Raw genomic sequence first — 16,092 nt, forward strand, 5'->3', positions numbered from 1 at the left:
CTATATGTCAAACTGAAATGGGAAGTATAACTGAATATTAAACTGTCGAAGAGTGATTGGCATTCCATGTGTAGAATGCACCAACCTTCCGCTAGTTCTAGAAGATGGAGGGAATTTGGTTGGAAGAACTTAATCCGTTTTTTCATTACATCCCATACAACATATAAACAATTAGGTAAAGAGCAGCCATGCTGGAGAGAGTGTGGGCAGATGAATGCCAACCACTCAGACATTTTTTGGACATGTATAAAAATTCAAACATTCTGGGAGTTATTCAGACTCTGGAGGAGATCTTATGCTACAAGATCCCCAGGGACCTACGGACTATTTATCTGGGACCGATACCTGTCGATATAATTCAGAAGAAGGACATCTACTTCTTTAAAATTCTGATACACATGTAAAAAGGCCATCAGAAGGAGCTGGCTGAAAAGTGATCCTCCAAGCACAGGACAGTGGCTGGACATTGTAGAGGAGATATACTATATGGAAAAACGGACAAATTTTGTAAGGATCAAAGCAGGGACCCATGAACAACGCTGGGTAAAATGGACTTCATTCAAGGGAAAAGATGAGTAATGTTCTCAGCTGACCTGAAAAGAACAGACCAAAAATTGTAATGAGCAATTGGTGACCCCCTATTAATTTACTTTATTTATTTAGTCCTCTTTTTTTCTTTTTGTTAACAGGAAAAAAATATATAAATTAAAACAATAAAATAAAATTTTAAAAAAGTACTGTTTTGGACTCATTTTAAAATGAATCACATATTACAGTGCTATGAGCCTTCTGATGATTTTCCCTGTCCCACAGAGCAAGTATGGTGTAAAGATGTAATTTCCTTTATGTGTTCACAACTTTAAACATTGTCGTGGAAATAAATGTGAATTATATACTATCAGAGAGGTGGTAGAGAAACTGCTTTGGCTGATTGCCCAAGCCTGTACCACTTTTAATATTGCTACATTTTATTTATTAATTTAGAGCTTTGGAACTTTAGATGCCTTTGTTATTATTATACCCAACTGGTTACTAATGTTGGAGGGAAAATGTATTCTAGAGATTAGTGATTACCTTGACATGAATATAAAGAGCTATGCATGTACAAAGACATCAACTCCCACTTTATACTTGTGAACTGGCAGTGGACCTTCATATTAGACTACAGATATATTTCATTGGTCGACACCGTTTCTTGCTCTGAAGTGAATTGCTTGCTTTTATTGTCTGAATTATTACAAATACAAAAGACAAGGAAAAGGGACAAATTATCAATGGGTAAGAGTACAGTAAAGTGACAATGCTTTCTTCTATTCCCAAAGTTGGTAAAATTGCTGCATACAAACAGTTTCAGTTAAAACATGACCCCTTCAAAATGTGACATTCCGGAGTCATATCCAGTTGAACTTCACTCAAATCACGATCAGTTTTACATTATATAAAGTCACTGCTGTGTCTCAATTTTATTAGTGCTTTAGGCATTACTTTGAAACTATCGGATATGATTTCCTGAGAATAGTGAAAAGCAAAAAGAAATATAAGAGAATGCTGGAAAACTGGAATGAGAGCGCAAAAGCATTTAATGTACTGTCAATCATGGCTGTGCGCTAACAGCATGCTTAGGTCATGAGGAGGCGGTGCACTTTCTGCAGCTGCTGCTGTGATAGGATGAGGCGGTGGACTTGTTCCTGTCCACGGGTGCATGGAATGGCAACACGTCCTACAAACACAGTTTCTCCCTGCTTCTCTTCCTTAGCCTAGGCAACCACACAAATAAGTTAGAATTGTACATGTTTAATGTGCCATTTCTTGACGTATTGGAACTGATGGCGATTGTATGTACTGTATGGTTTTACCTTAACAAAACCGGACACAGGGAAGGTGGCAAAGTCAGAGGAAGCCTTCGCCCCAGACTGACTTGAGACGACATGTTCAGCTACTTCTCCCTGAAACCCCAAAAATTTAAATGTTTTGTATTGCTGTCAGAATCAGCGTATTGACATGGTGAGGAGAATAGAATACGGGTCGGAAGCTGTCACCTTGAGTTTGTCCAGAGCATCACTGAGGTACTGCAGTCGAGCCGTCTGCTCCAGCAGCTGTGCGCCGGCACTAACTGGAAGAAACACAGGCGAGGAAAGACCAAATGAACCAGGACACTCGGCCAGACACAGACACACACACAGACACACACACACACACACACACACAGACACACAGACACACACACACACCTGCTGTCTTTCCTGTGATGTCCACCACTTTAACTTCTGAACTCAGCTTGAGCAGGGTAGCCAGCAGTTGGTCAGTCCTGCGATAGATGCCTGTGTTTAGTCCATCTGGTGGCATGGAACTTTCTTTAGAAGCTTTTGGAAGTTTTGGAGGGCAGAGTGGAGGCAGGGAGGCCAGCTGGGCTCTCATCTTCTCCGCCTGTAAGTAAGACATAATCTTAAGTCAATAATACCAAACTTTAAAGACAGCTGGCATAATACCACGGTATTACCAACTCCAACCCCGGTGTACCTTGAGTCTGTTGTTTTCATTCTTGAGGTGTTTAATGCCCAGTCGCTGGGCTTCAACCTGCTGCCTCAGGAGAGGAGAGTCCACCACCTGCACCGGTCCAGCTGGGGATGGAGGCAGACCTGCTGGAGAGAGAGAGAGAGCGAGAGAGGCATGCAATCATTACGTGAGGCCGTACTCCTCCTTTGACAGTCGTGTGTTTTTTTTTGACTCCATAAATCAGATTGGTGTCAGGAAAGAATACTGTATTTAGTGATTGTACACTAGTACAAATTACACCAACTACAGGAAAAACATTATTTTTTATTTTTATTTTATTAAATCAAACTTTTTATCTGCAGTAGTTGTAGTAGCTCAGTTAAAATGTGATTTCAGGGGGTTGAATTAGAGGCCATCACATTAAACATTAAATGGCAACGGTTCAATCTGCGTACATAAACCGACCACAACCACAAAGTAGTTCACCTCCTGCAGATCCCTGAACAATGGAGGCAATTCCAGAGGCAGGCGTGGCTCTCAGGCCTTCGATGGTCATCTTCGATTGGTTATTGATGCGTTGTTTAAGCTCCGCCTTCTCCGCCTCCAGCTGGTCGATATCAGCTTGCAGGGCATCCATTGTCTCCTCAAACTCCCTGGAGATGAGGAGAAAGGAAGGTGAGCGAGCGGGGAAATGTGTTGGAATGCGTTAATTTCTTCTGTTTGCTTCTTTATCGCTCTTACTTTTCTTTCTTCTTTAGCAGGGCGAGGTTTTCGTCCAGTTTGGTCTGAATCTTCTCCACCCGCTCATCTGCGTCTTTGGTGGAGGTGTCCAGCTTCTTCTCCAGCAGGCTCAGACGGACGTTGGCCTCACTCAGCTCCTCACCCTGGGAAGAGGTGAGGTACCTCAGTTAAGCATTTTCCGTTACTGACTCTTTCGATTTCAAACTGGCAGACTTTTGTACAACTGAAAGGTTGAGTGATATTTGCTTGAGTGTGTCACCTTGATCTTCAGGGACTTCTTGACCTCCTTGTTGACGGTCTCTCTATCTTCTAGTTTAACTCCTAGACCCTCAGCGTCGGTCAACTCGGCCCTGACGGTGGATGCTCTCATCTCCACTGGAGGAGTCTGAGGATGTGATGGATCAAATAGTAAGAATTGGAACAGGGAAGACGTGGTAAACGGCAGTTTAGTTTGCTCTAAATTATGTTATTAATCAATCAGAAAACGGCCTGGCATACCTTGGCCTGTGGTTTGTCAGCATCGTACTCTCCTTCCTGCATGGCTGTGGCCATCTTGTTCATGGTAGTGATGATGGAGCTGCAGGACTGGCGCAGACATTCTGGGCCATTTAGGCCTTGAGAACCATACACCTTGTAGAAAAGAGTGACGATTTAGACAAATACAATAACAGCTTCAACCTAAAACCAACCACCTATGTCTACTTGCCCCAAAACAACAATAACATACTTAAATTCAGCAAAAATCTGTATTTTATTTCTACTGTAGTGCTGAAAGTGCAATCAATTCAGTATACTTCTGACAACCCTAATGTATTTAAATTCTTGATAGAATAATCCTCAACCTCTAGCTGAATTACAACAAATGCCAAGACAAAAACTGTCGATGCATGGACGACGCAGTGCTCAGAGGCTCGGGCAAATGGTACGATTATAGTTTAACTACCTGCTCCACAGCCTTGTAGGCAATATCCTCCAGTTTGATAGCGTTGAGCCCCTCCTGTTCCGCCAGCGGAGCAATCATCTGAGCTCCCGCTGCAGCCACTTCCTGCAGCACAGCCACCACACGGGTCTGCTGGCGCCTGCACTCCGTCAGTGACTCCGACACCTTCCATAGGAGACACGATAGTCAAATATGTACTGTAGAGCCATCATTTGTGTGTGTGCATTCGTGGGTCAAACGTATTTAGACAGTGTTTGAATAAATCATGTCGCATTTTCCAAAATGGGGGCGTTGCCAAGCGCCATCTACTGTAGGTAGCCGTCTAAGGACAAATACTCCAAACTGTCACACTGGCACAGTGACGCAAAAAGGAATCATCCAAGTTGCTCTAGTCTTATACAGCCATTTACTTTTTTCTTTTCTTTTTCTGTATCCCATACCTGTGGTCCAAAATTGAGAGCAGCAGGAACTCCAGCTAAATCTGTTCCAGGCATGCGACGGCGGATCTTCTTACAGAACTGTTTGATATCGGAGCAGGAAGTGTCCACGTCCTTTAGAAGGACAGCGAGGCCAGAGCTCTCCTGACCTGCTGCCATGAAGGCCCGCAGACGAGATACCTCCACTCCCATGCAGTCCAGGACATTTTGGGTGAACTGGAGGTGAGAGGATGGGATTAGTGAAGTTAGGAAACCTTATTGGTATACTCTCATTTCTGTTATACTTTGCTCATCATAGGGATAATATTGTTAGGAGGGAAAAAAAGAATATTAAAAGTAAAAACTACAATGCCGAAGAACCTTTAAAAGCCCTAGGGTTCCCCAATTAGGGGACCCTAGGTGTTCTACAGCTCATATGACCTTGATATGAATACCAGACCCTATTATCCTTGATCTCTAACAAATCCGCAACTCCTTCCCTTTAATAACAAATTTAACTTATCTTCTGCATAAATATGATCAAAAGTCAAGAGTCTGAGCAAAAAATGACTCCTCGATTGCTCCGGGAGTTTTTATTGTTAGGTGCCTTTCCATCATCCCCCAGAGTAATACTACACCTCTTTAGAAAGATTACGACCTAAATCATCTCAATCTGCAATAATAATCACAATAAACACAAGCCTTGACAGGTTTTGAAGCATTTTCAGTCCAAAAAACATATTTTTCGGTTCAGAAATAGAAAAATGACCGTCTCCTTCCGCGCGTGTCATCTGACGCGCTTTCAGACGAGTCAGAGAACTAATGAGATCACAGGACCTTGAAAAGCAGGAAACAAAACTCCGGTTCTTGCTTCGCAGCCAGAGACTCCAATACGCTCACTACTACTAAACATTATAATCGCTTAGTCATGTTGAGAAGCTAATGAAATTATTAAAATGTAACAATCTTTAAAAAGAAAATTAAATGGACACGTATCTTCTCACAAGGGTTACTGTACTTTAGCACTTTAAATGAATTAGATCGGAACTGTGGATGAGAAGTTCGTAGAGTTTTAGTTTTGAAAAAACACACTTCCTCATTTCCGTGAGATCAGAAAAAAGTGGCGCGGGCTAATGAGGTTTAAGTACCTTAATGTGGTCAGCCAGCTGCACTGTGCAGTCTTCAGTGTGATCTGCAAGATGGACGCTGTACAGTTGCTGGAAGACAAAATAAAGTTAGAAACTTTGTTTGAGAAAAGATTAAAAAACATTAAAAATTTTAATTTTTTTTTAAAAACATTAAAATTACATGTCTATGTTTCAATGTCCATTTCATTGAGTAGACGGGTTGCACCCATGTACATTGACATAGTGGTTTAGCATATATTTTTATTTGATCTATTTTTTGTTAAAATCGAAAGATTTGCACAAATCATAATGTTAAGACATTGGATTGTTTAGAAGATTGATTTGAAATATAATACAAATAAAACAATGTTGGTTACCTGATAGTACTTGATGGCCTTAGTCAGAGGTTCCACCTGAACAGTCTCATCTAGCTGATCTTTATGCAACAGGTCGATGAAATAATCCAGAGAGCGCTCATGGAAGTTCATTTCAGAGCAGAGTGTACCCATGCGCTTAAAAACCTCCACGCTGCAGGTATTCAGAGCCCTAGAAGGAAAACAGACAAGACCAATGTTGGAACTGAAATAGGTTTACAGTATCACAGCCAAAGATGATTGTTATTCTGGAGAAATTATATTGCAAAAAAAGGGGACACATTTGTGATGTAGCAGCCGTGCTTACTGTTCATATTTGTGCAGAGTGGCCTGCAGCAGGCTGAGGGAGTAGATGAGTCCTGAGGCAAAACTGCGCTGTTCTCCTGGAGGTCCTCGTAGCCCCGTTCCCTGGGCCAAGTTCCCATTCAAGTCAAACTTCTCCTGGGCCTGTTTACTGATCAGCTCAGCCTACCAGGCAAATGACAAACACACACAGAAGCATTAATTATAAGAACAAACTAGGCACAGAAAAATAGCAGTAACAACAGGAATCCGGAGTCTACAAAACAAATGCTTGTACACCCATTTTCCCACTTCTCACACACATACACGCACACACAGCTCCATACTTTGCAGATGAGCCTGGGGATGAGCAGAAGGACCAGAATACAGTCATGATCTCCACCATGGCGGAGGAAGGAGTCCGGCATGAAGGAGGTGAGGAGGGATACCTGTCTGTTAGACTGGGCCACTTCCATTTTCCTCAGTTCCATCTCAATGGCCTAGAAACACAGATCATAAGCAAATGCTGTTTAATACGCAACACTGGTAAACTCATCATTCCTGGCACAATAACACATGAAGGTCTCTTACCTTGGCATAAGCCTTGGTCTCTGCAAACTTAATCTTGAAGTCAAATAGTTCAGCAGGCGGTTGTTGAACTTCAGCATTCACATTCTGCTGGCTGATCAGCTCTCTGTTGGCCTCCTGAGGCACAGAGAAAAAGCACATAGTGTCAGGGCATGGACTTGTAGGCCTCCTCATCCAGTGTGTACATCCTCGGGTTATTCCCTTGAGCATGTGTGTTTCCCTCTTCTCCACCCACCTGTAGGCTGGCGGTGAGATCTCTGTATTTGTTGATGGTCTGCTGGTAATCAGCTACAGTCTCCTGGGCAGCCTCCACCCTTTTTTCAGCCTCTTTGACCTTCGCTGCACTCAGATCCACCTGCTCCCTCAGCTCCATTTCCGTCTCCCGGGCGTTCTCCTGGAGCTCATCGTTCATCTCGTTGATGGCCTCCTATTGTTTCAGGAAACGGTTGTCAGTGACAAAATCCTATTTTCTTTCCTTTTTCGACACATTAAACACATTTTCTGGTTACTTATATCATTATGTTGGTAGGAATGTACCTTAAAATGAGAATCGTAATTGTGGATACTTAATTAGTTTGTAAATAGTTTGTATTTGTTTGTAAATAGAAACGTCAGTGGTGTTAATACTGAAGATAGGAATCATGAATGCCGTTGTACAGACCAAATCAGTGACGGTTTCTCTCAGCTCTCTGACTTTCTCCTCCAGGTCGAGGTTCCTCTCGGTCAGGGTCTCCACCATCTCCTCTGACCCCAGAGCAGCATCCACCTGGTACAGTTACACAAACATATTTGTACAGTGAAATTCTGAGATGGCAAACAAGCAAAAACAGTCCTAGTTACTTTTAAATGTACCCAAGCCTAAACCATTCTGTTAACGACAGTATTTGACTTTGTTTCTTTCATATGTACTGTAGTGTAACCCCCAGAGAGCAGCATCAGAAACTCATAAAACACCTCCTCCCTGTAATCATATTTGTCTTCTTTCTTGCAGCTCGCTGACTTTACCTGCTCCTTGAGTTCATCGATAGTAGCCTCCGCCTGCTTGACTTCCTCCTGTAGTTTCTCCTTCTGAGTCCTCAGAGTCTCCAGCTCAGTGTTCTTCTTCTCCATCTGCTTCTGCAGCTTCACGTGCTCCTGCTTCTCTGACGTAGACAGGTCCCGCATCCTGAGGAGGAAAAGAAAAATGTAAACAAAAACGTTGATCTAAAACTGCCAAAAAACAATTCCAGGCCTGATCTTCATGGATCTGTTTTCGGAAGTGCAAGTGCGTTCTTTTCTTTATACTGTAATCAAAAACAGCTTAGACATTTGACTGACCGAACCAACGCCTCCTTTAGTCTGCCATTCTGCTCCTCCAGCTGTTTGACATGGTAACTTGAGGCAGCTCCATCTGAGCCTGCAGGAGACGTAGAAGAAACGAAAATACAGTGAGGGAAAGCAATGCATAAAAAAGGAGCGGGAGGGAGAGACCAAGATAAAAGGAGCCTTTGTGGATCAAGTACAGACCTTTCTCTGAAATCTCATGTCTAAGGATCTCCAGGTCCATGGAGAGCTCCTCCACTTTCTCCTTCAGCGTGTCCACCTCCACTTGCAGTGACTCTGCTCGCTCTTCAGCCATCTCTTTGTCCAGTGTGGCCATCTCTATGGCGTCTGCCGTGTCCGACATCTCCTCCATGTAGTGGTCCTTGGACTCCTGTGCCTCACGGGCATCCTGGGGGGAGGAGGTACAAAATAAAGCTCTAAAAAGTCATATATGAAGACAGTGGAGCTGCTTCTTTCATTCTTGCAGGCTTGGATAACATAAATCACTTTATATTCTTTGAAATTTGTTTTCATTTAAACCTTCTTGGCCTCTTTGAGTTGTTTCTGCAGCTCAGACTGCTGGTCCTGCATTTTGGTCTTCCACTCCTGAAGCTGCTCCAGCTGGATCTTGGCTTTCTCAAGCTCTTTCAGCTTGGCTTTGTCCTCGCTCCGCTTTATCTTCAGTGTTTCCACCTTCTCCTCCAGGTCCTTGACCTGAGCGCGCATTGATTCCTCGTCCTGAGAAGGATGTATGGGCGGAGAGGAGAAGTGGAGAGGAGAAGCGGAAAGGGCGGTTTAAATGTGCTGCGTTTAGAGGACCTGGATTTCATGTACACTCCAAGATTTATCTTAATAAGGCAGTAAAGAAACAGAAAAACATTGATCAGGTCCCACCACCAAAGAGTCCAGATGATGATAAATGTAATCTTAGTTACCCCAAATGAATTTGCTAATTATTTTCTCGATCAATTGACTTTAACCGCTGACCTCACCACCTAAACAGGCACCAAGCAGATTAATCTATTCCCTCCAAGCACAATGGTGTATTTCATTTAGTGTCTCAGATAGTTAGGCCATGCATAATCACATATATATCACATATTTCCCCGTGACAACATTACAAAACAGAAGTCAAGTATTGAAAAGGTGTGCCGAGGGTCATCATGCCCTCTGATGAGTTCGTTAGTAAACTCGTGTCAGGTATCATCAGCATGCATGTAGCCATTAGAAAACTCTACCTGCTTGAAAATGGCAGCTTGCACCTGGTCAAACAGTGACAACATGGATGAAGTGGGGAAAAATGCAGAATATGATGGAAAAATAGATCGTTGATCTTTTGTGCTGTTGATATTGTAATGAGGTCCAAATGAAAATATGAAATGTGAGATTTAATACCATGCGATTATACGACTTCATGGGCATATTTATTTTTTTAGGTCACTAAAATTGGCTGTTCTTGTTGTCAGTGACCCACCTTGCTTGGAGTAGCCGGGACCGGGGCTGCCACTGCTGCAGGCGACCCGCTGAGCTGAGGTATAACGGGAGCCGCCAGTGCACCCTGGCCTGCTTCACTGACATCAGACAGAGAGGACACCAGGCTCTCACGAGATGCCTGTTGACCAAGGCAGGTACGTGGAGGAGATTTGCAAGAGGGATAAGATGTGGGATGAAACAGAGGAAGAAGGGAAAGACAGCGTGGTGTTAGGTATTTGAATATCAATAAATAAAACAAGCGCTTTTACCCCACACAACTTTGGGAAAAAAAAACAAAAAAACAAAAAAAAAAACAGTAGTATAGTGAACATCCCATGTTACATGCTGTGCGTCCAGATTCATCTTATAGCTTATGTGCTTAAATATAATCGTCCTGACTTCATGCATCTTTCAAGACTAAACAGTTCACCTCCCAGTGTCCCTCACTAAAGATGTTGTTCACGTTCACACTGACGCCACTTTGAGTTCATTTATCTGCACCTGTGCACCGAAGGACAACAAATCACCAGTTTTCAGTGACTAAACAAATCACCATTCCCAGGGAAGTGACAGTTGTACCCTGATATGACAGATCGTACCATGAGGCTGGAGCGACCGGAGTGACGTCCCAAGAGGGAGGGGAGGGAGGTGGCAGGTGAGAGACGACTTGGAGTGTTCCACTGACACGGTGCATAGAGACTGTTAGGACTCTCAAAGAGGAATTTGTACAACTCAGCTGCACTAGACAGAATGAAGCCTTGTAGTACCTCTTAAATTATACATGTTATTTACAACAATCCTGTTTTTTTTTTTTTAAATGTATTATGAAAGTTGTACAAGTGCAGAGAAGTATTACCAGCTTTCGAAAACGTACATTCTGATCATAGTTTTAAGGGTTATGGAAAGCTCTAAATAATTACATTAAATTACTTACAAATATTTGTCTCTTAGTTGACTATCCAAATTACCAAAGGACTATTAAAACTATTCAAAATGATCTTCCTTAGAGGCACAAGTGACGGAAGTGCTTGCTGAAGGTTCCATTATTCTAAATCTCAATATTACATGTCTCAAACTAATGTGATCCTGTTTATCTTTTCGACTATCCTATGCACTTCTTATCATACAACACAAAAATGCATGGTGTTTGGAAAGATTTCAAACATTTGAAGCTGTGCCCTTGATTAAACTTGCAAAGCAGAAGCACCCACAAAAAGTTGGAACCAAAAACCAACGTTTTTCAGAATCAACTGTGGTTTTAAATCATTCTGTTTTCCTCCCCTGTCTGCTGTAGACAAGCTCACCTTGGCAGAGCGGCGGGTAGAGGACTGGAGAGGAGGAGGAGGAGGAGGGTGAGTTGCAGAGAGAGGGATGGACACACGCGTACACACACGGATATTCGCACACACACACATCCAATGGTGAAGCAAGATAAGAGATTAGCAGCAGATAAGAATCATACCCACTGTTAGTCCACATCCACTGATCATAGCTTTGACAGCTGCATGCACCATTTAACACCATTTTATAGAATAGTTATTCTTGATAACTCGAGCCATAAAAGCAGAATATAGTGTCAACTCATGCAACTGACAGTGGTGAAATATCACTGGCCACAAGCAAAGACAAAAGGCACCATCATTATGATATTACAACAGTTGTAATTTCACCTCTACGTGTGGATGCCTTCACCAGAATAAAAAATAAAATGATCAAACAAACATCTGGTATACAAAATAAAGTGTGGCCACAGAAAACCAAGCGCAAGTACAGTGAAAATGACATCCATCAACAACAAGTGATGCCTTAATATCGCGTGCAAGCGTAAATACCAAAGAGGAGTTGCCATGTTAGTGTGATTAAAAACAACCAAGGCAAAAAGCAAATGTGTTGAATTTAAATATTTCTACCTTCTTAACGCTCACAGGTGTCTGCAAATGGTATTCAGAAAAACAAAAATAAGAAGTCAACCCAAGGGCTGAGGGGCAAAAAACTTAAAACCATTTACATTTCACAGAAAAAAAGAGCAGAGGAACATTTGTAGGACACAAAGCACATCTAGTCAGGCAAACACCTGCAGAGGACAAGTCAGAGAGAGAGGCTCATAGTCAAATCACCACTCTTTGAATTAGCAGCTTAACTGGTCTGAGTTATCTTATTCAACACAGTTAAGCCTACATAACTGGTCTGGAAAGGGCGGCGCAACTTTAAGTTGAGTGCATATATTGACAAGCAATATTTCTTCCTAAGGAATCCAACAATCTTTGAAGACAAGTCATGGAAACACTCCAAAATGTCTAAACTGACAAAGGATGAAAAAAAAAGCAGTGAGGTGCAAGTAAAGGTTGCCTACCTGCTTGGTTGGCCGGGGAGTCTCAGGAGTGTCTGGAGGAAACAAATTAACATGTTTTCATTACATATTTTCTAATGTTATTATTATTAACTTCAAGTTTAAAAAGTATGAATTTCAAACCCAGCTGTGGTTCACACTCACCTTTCTGTCTGGGTATCTTTGAAGTGCCTGATTCAGGAGTATCTGGTGAGGTGGCGCCGGAGCCATCTTCCACCACCTGGAGCTGTGTGCGTGTGTGTGAGATCAGGACAACACAGCGATGAGAGGAGGAACAAACAAATGTTAATTTGTAATCATAAATTCTGAAAAATAATAAAGGATCCTCAAACATCCTATGAAACTACTGGCACTACAGGCATCAATCCTTCCATCACACATCCCATTTATGCCACTAACCTGGGACTGTCTGACAAATATTCCGTGATTTTCGTCACAGGTGAAGTAGCGTTTCCCCTGCACAGTGCCATCGTTCTTGCCCTTGGCATCATCCAGTATGACACCCACCCATTTTCCAGAGGCAAAGAGGGTGGCACCGATATAGGCAACAGTACCACGCTGACCCTTCCCTGTCACCTCCACTATAGAGCCAATCTAGGAGAGGAGGAGCAGAGACAAGATGACAGACAGTGAGTTATCATGTACAACTAGTTGATAGTAATTTGTTTATTTCCAGCCATTTCTTCCTTGCTTGCATTTGTGTTGAAAAGTGACCTACCTTTGGAGGTTTGGTCGTCTCCACTGTTCCTGCGCTGCTCATTCTGCTGATCAGTGGGCTGGTCAGCTGGAGGATTTGGGAAATACGGATAGTCAGAAGTATGAGGAACGATGAGGAAATATGGGAGAGAGAAAGTATAGGAAGGTTGGTTACCGATGGAAATGAGTGGTGAGGTGTGGGAAGGAGCGAGACGGTGAAGGAGGAAGGTGAGGTCATTACATACTAGAGAATGTATTGTTTAAATTTCTGAATTCCTGAGGCATGGTATCTTTTTATATCGTCATCTTGGTCAAATAGACATAGTTTAATAGGAATATGTAAATTATTTGTAATACTGTACATTAGACCTGCAAAAGACCCAAACAAACATTATTGTTTTATGTGTAACAATAATGCCCCGCTAATTCTCCCTGTTCCAGCTATAAAGAGCAATCTTAAGACTACAAAATAATCAATAATCAAAAAGAGTCTTAAGGCTATAAGCAAAAAAGCACACTCATGCAACCAGTCATGTGTCATGGACCACAATACACTTCCTGATAAACAAGTCATATCCCTGCCTTGCTCACACAAAGATGCTCATTCAGAGTAGAGTGTAATCCTTTTATGAAGCTGCAGGGACATGTGAATTCACGCCGCCTCATTTTTAAACCACAGGGCAGAAATCTGGGTAGGAACTTTTTTATAGCCTAATGACAGAAGCAGAGAGACAGTTGTAGTCATCGAAATTGAATGATATTACAGATTATTGGAAGAAAAAAGCTTGCCTATGGGTTAAACACAAGGACACTTCGTCATTCTCTACAGGATATCTGGAGTTATCCAAAATATATTCTTACTCGTTCTATCCGATGAGGATAGAGGACTCGATATGCAACAAAGTGAATTCTGCATCCACTATATGGTGAGTGACACAAACAGAACCTTTTTATAGGTTTAGGCACTATAATGTAATAACGTATATTGCGTGCCGGTGCACCAAACAAAATTAACAATGATGTTCTAAATGATATATTATTCAATACCGAGTGTCCATGTTACTCACCCGCGGGGTATAAGAATGTCGCCTGTTCAAAGCCATAATATCAAGTTAAGATGTTTCACCTCCAATACAAAGTCTCAAGTGCTAATTTCTCTGCTTTCACATTCCTTCCTCTTTTAAAAGGGAGAGGAGAAAGCAATACACGACTGACTTCAGGGAGGGATCCTGGGTGCTGCATCACCAAACGTCACAGCTGATTTGAACTGAGAAAGGGAGGGTGATATCTAGCTGTTGTGTCTCCCTACTCACAAACAAACAATACACCACATGGATGCTAGCTTGATACTTTACATGGAGTCACTTCAATGGTGACGAGAGGATCAATGCACAGGCCTGCATTTATGTAGCTATAATTATATAAAAACAATTGAGAATGACGTGTAGAGACATTGCTCCATTCCCCTTTCTTTAGTACATTTGATCACAGAATATGCAGTGTTGAGCGTCACGTCATCTTTAATTTAGTAACATGTTAACAAGAGCTCGTTCAATCAATTCACCCCATACCAGCTGACAAACAGTAGCTAACTCTAGCTAACATTTCTTAGCTAGAAACGTGGCTGTTATTTAGGAGTGGATGTTCTTTCGCAAAAAACAATATATCAATCAAGTATATCACACTTAATACGCAAAACAATACAAATAACACGACAGGAGGAGAGGGTGGACAACCTGCGATCAGTAGAAAAGTCCTGACAGACATTTAAGCTATTTTGTTTTCACGTTGCTGCATTATTAGTTATATCTACGTACGAATTAATCCTTACATCGACAGCCATAAACAACATGATTTAGACCGCATCATTTAGTTAAAGCCAGAGTAGCTTTATAGCTAACGTTCAAACTCAGCTGAGCAAGCTAGTCAGAAAGACAAGTCGCGTTACTGTTAAGAAGCGAACACAAAATACCTGTATTTTGTCACTGAGCTTACCTGGCATACACTGAGATTCCTGCCTTTAAATGCAGCACCTTGAGGTGTTCATGCAGACAAAAGAGGATCCTCTGTTGTTGATTTTTTTTGGCTACCTAGCTTGGAAATCCAGTAGTCTTTTCCGTTTTTTGACAGGTCACTTCCGGTGGTCTGACGTGTCAGAGATAGAAATAAAATTAGCGCCCCTAGTGGCTGCTCCATTCTTTATTAATAAGCTTTTTGCCCTCTGCACATCTGGGATTTTTTTTTCTTTACAAGGTCTATATGGGAGTGTACCATCTTCTTCCTCTCGAGGACCTGGAGTTGGTGATGCCGTTTATTTGTTAATCATAATGCCATTACTGTTACAAGTATACATGTAAATTGAATGTGCAGGTCAACAAAAAAGATTGGAATTAAAATATGGATAAGGCCGATTGGATAAAAACTGTGTTTAAAGCAAGACAGTTGATGAGAGGTATGGGTAAAATTAACACAATATCTTATCGTGGTACATTTTTTTTATCAATATTACCGAAAGGTTTTAAACCAGCATTTGGATGACTAAATGAAAACTTACTAAATGTACAGAGTGATATAAGTTAATGACAGAGGATACATCACATCAAATATTTTTGAAAATGTGGAAATAAATAATCCAATTAATGTATAATAACTATTACAATATATATATATATATATATATATATATATATATATATATATATATATATATATATATATATATATATATATATATATATATATAAGACATTCGAAATACTATTTTGCAAACGCAAAACAACGAGTTAACCATACACATAGATAAACACGCATATTGTATTGGTATTGTTAATTATAGTATATATTATGAAGAATAACATATTTATATAAATATATTAAGTAGTGGCTTGACAAAAAAAAAGCAAAAGTGCTTCACGTTTTCTTGTCCCAGATTACCAAATTCCCAAACTCTTCTTGGTGCGGCTGGTTGGGGTTGGAGAAGACGTGTCTTGTGCTGTGGCCCCTGGATGAATATATTGACGCGTAATTAGCCAGAAGCCCATCCACAGCCGACCAATCAGGTGGCGGAGGAGAGGCTGTGCCTGGACCGGCCGGGCTGGCGGACACCCCGGGGACAGTGCCTCTGCTGCAGCTCAGCTCGTGGCGGTGACAGCACTGACGGCGACTGGAACAGGTCCTCCCTTCACTATCCCGTCTGGGTAGAGCAAGGTAGAAGGTTTTATTTTTGCAGCTTTCCGACTTACATGGACTTCTATAACACTCGCTCTTGGTAAAGTTGTTGTTGGGTGTTTATTTTACCTCTTTCTGC

At 41.7% G+C, this 16,092-nt stretch overlaps 1 protein-coding gene across 1 annotated transcript; it reads right to left on the reverse strand.

Moving 5' to 3' along the window:
• Positions 1 to 1,204: 1,204 nt before the first annotated feature.
• LOC306733964 (dynactin subunit 1-like) lies at positions 1,205 to 13,023 on the reverse strand (the record flags this gene model as incomplete). The annotated part of the gene is made up of 27 exons (XM_079215282.1): positions 1,205 to 1,757; positions 1,857 to 1,946; positions 2,040 to 2,113; positions 2,232 to 2,427; positions 2,521 to 2,642; positions 2,983 to 3,149; positions 3,238 to 3,380; positions 3,497 to 3,622; positions 3,736 to 3,867; positions 4,181 to 4,342; positions 4,618 to 4,830; positions 5,742 to 5,810; positions 6,098 to 6,266; positions 6,402 to 6,562; positions 6,724 to 6,876; positions 6,968 to 7,081; positions 7,200 to 7,391; positions 7,626 to 7,730; positions 7,970 to 8,129; positions 8,282 to 8,360; positions 8,471 to 8,675; positions 8,807 to 9,004; positions 9,505 to 9,528; positions 9,741 to 9,878; positions 12,489 to 12,683; positions 12,808 to 12,873; positions 12,961 to 13,023. 27 exons carry the CDS (start codon positions 13,021 to 13,023, stop codon positions 1,620 to 1,622), a joined length of 3,654 nt encoding a protein of 1,217 aa, XP_079071408.1. The 3' UTR covers positions 1,205 to 1,619.
• Positions 13,024 to 16,092: the final 3,069 nt, after the last annotated feature.

Source organism: Taurulus bubalis (genome assembly GCF_910589615.1).
Source record: "Taurulus bubalis genome assembly, chromosome: 3".
NCBI classification, from domain to species: domain Eukaryota; kingdom Metazoa; phylum Chordata; class Actinopteri; order Perciformes; family Cottidae; genus Taurulus; species Taurulus bubalis.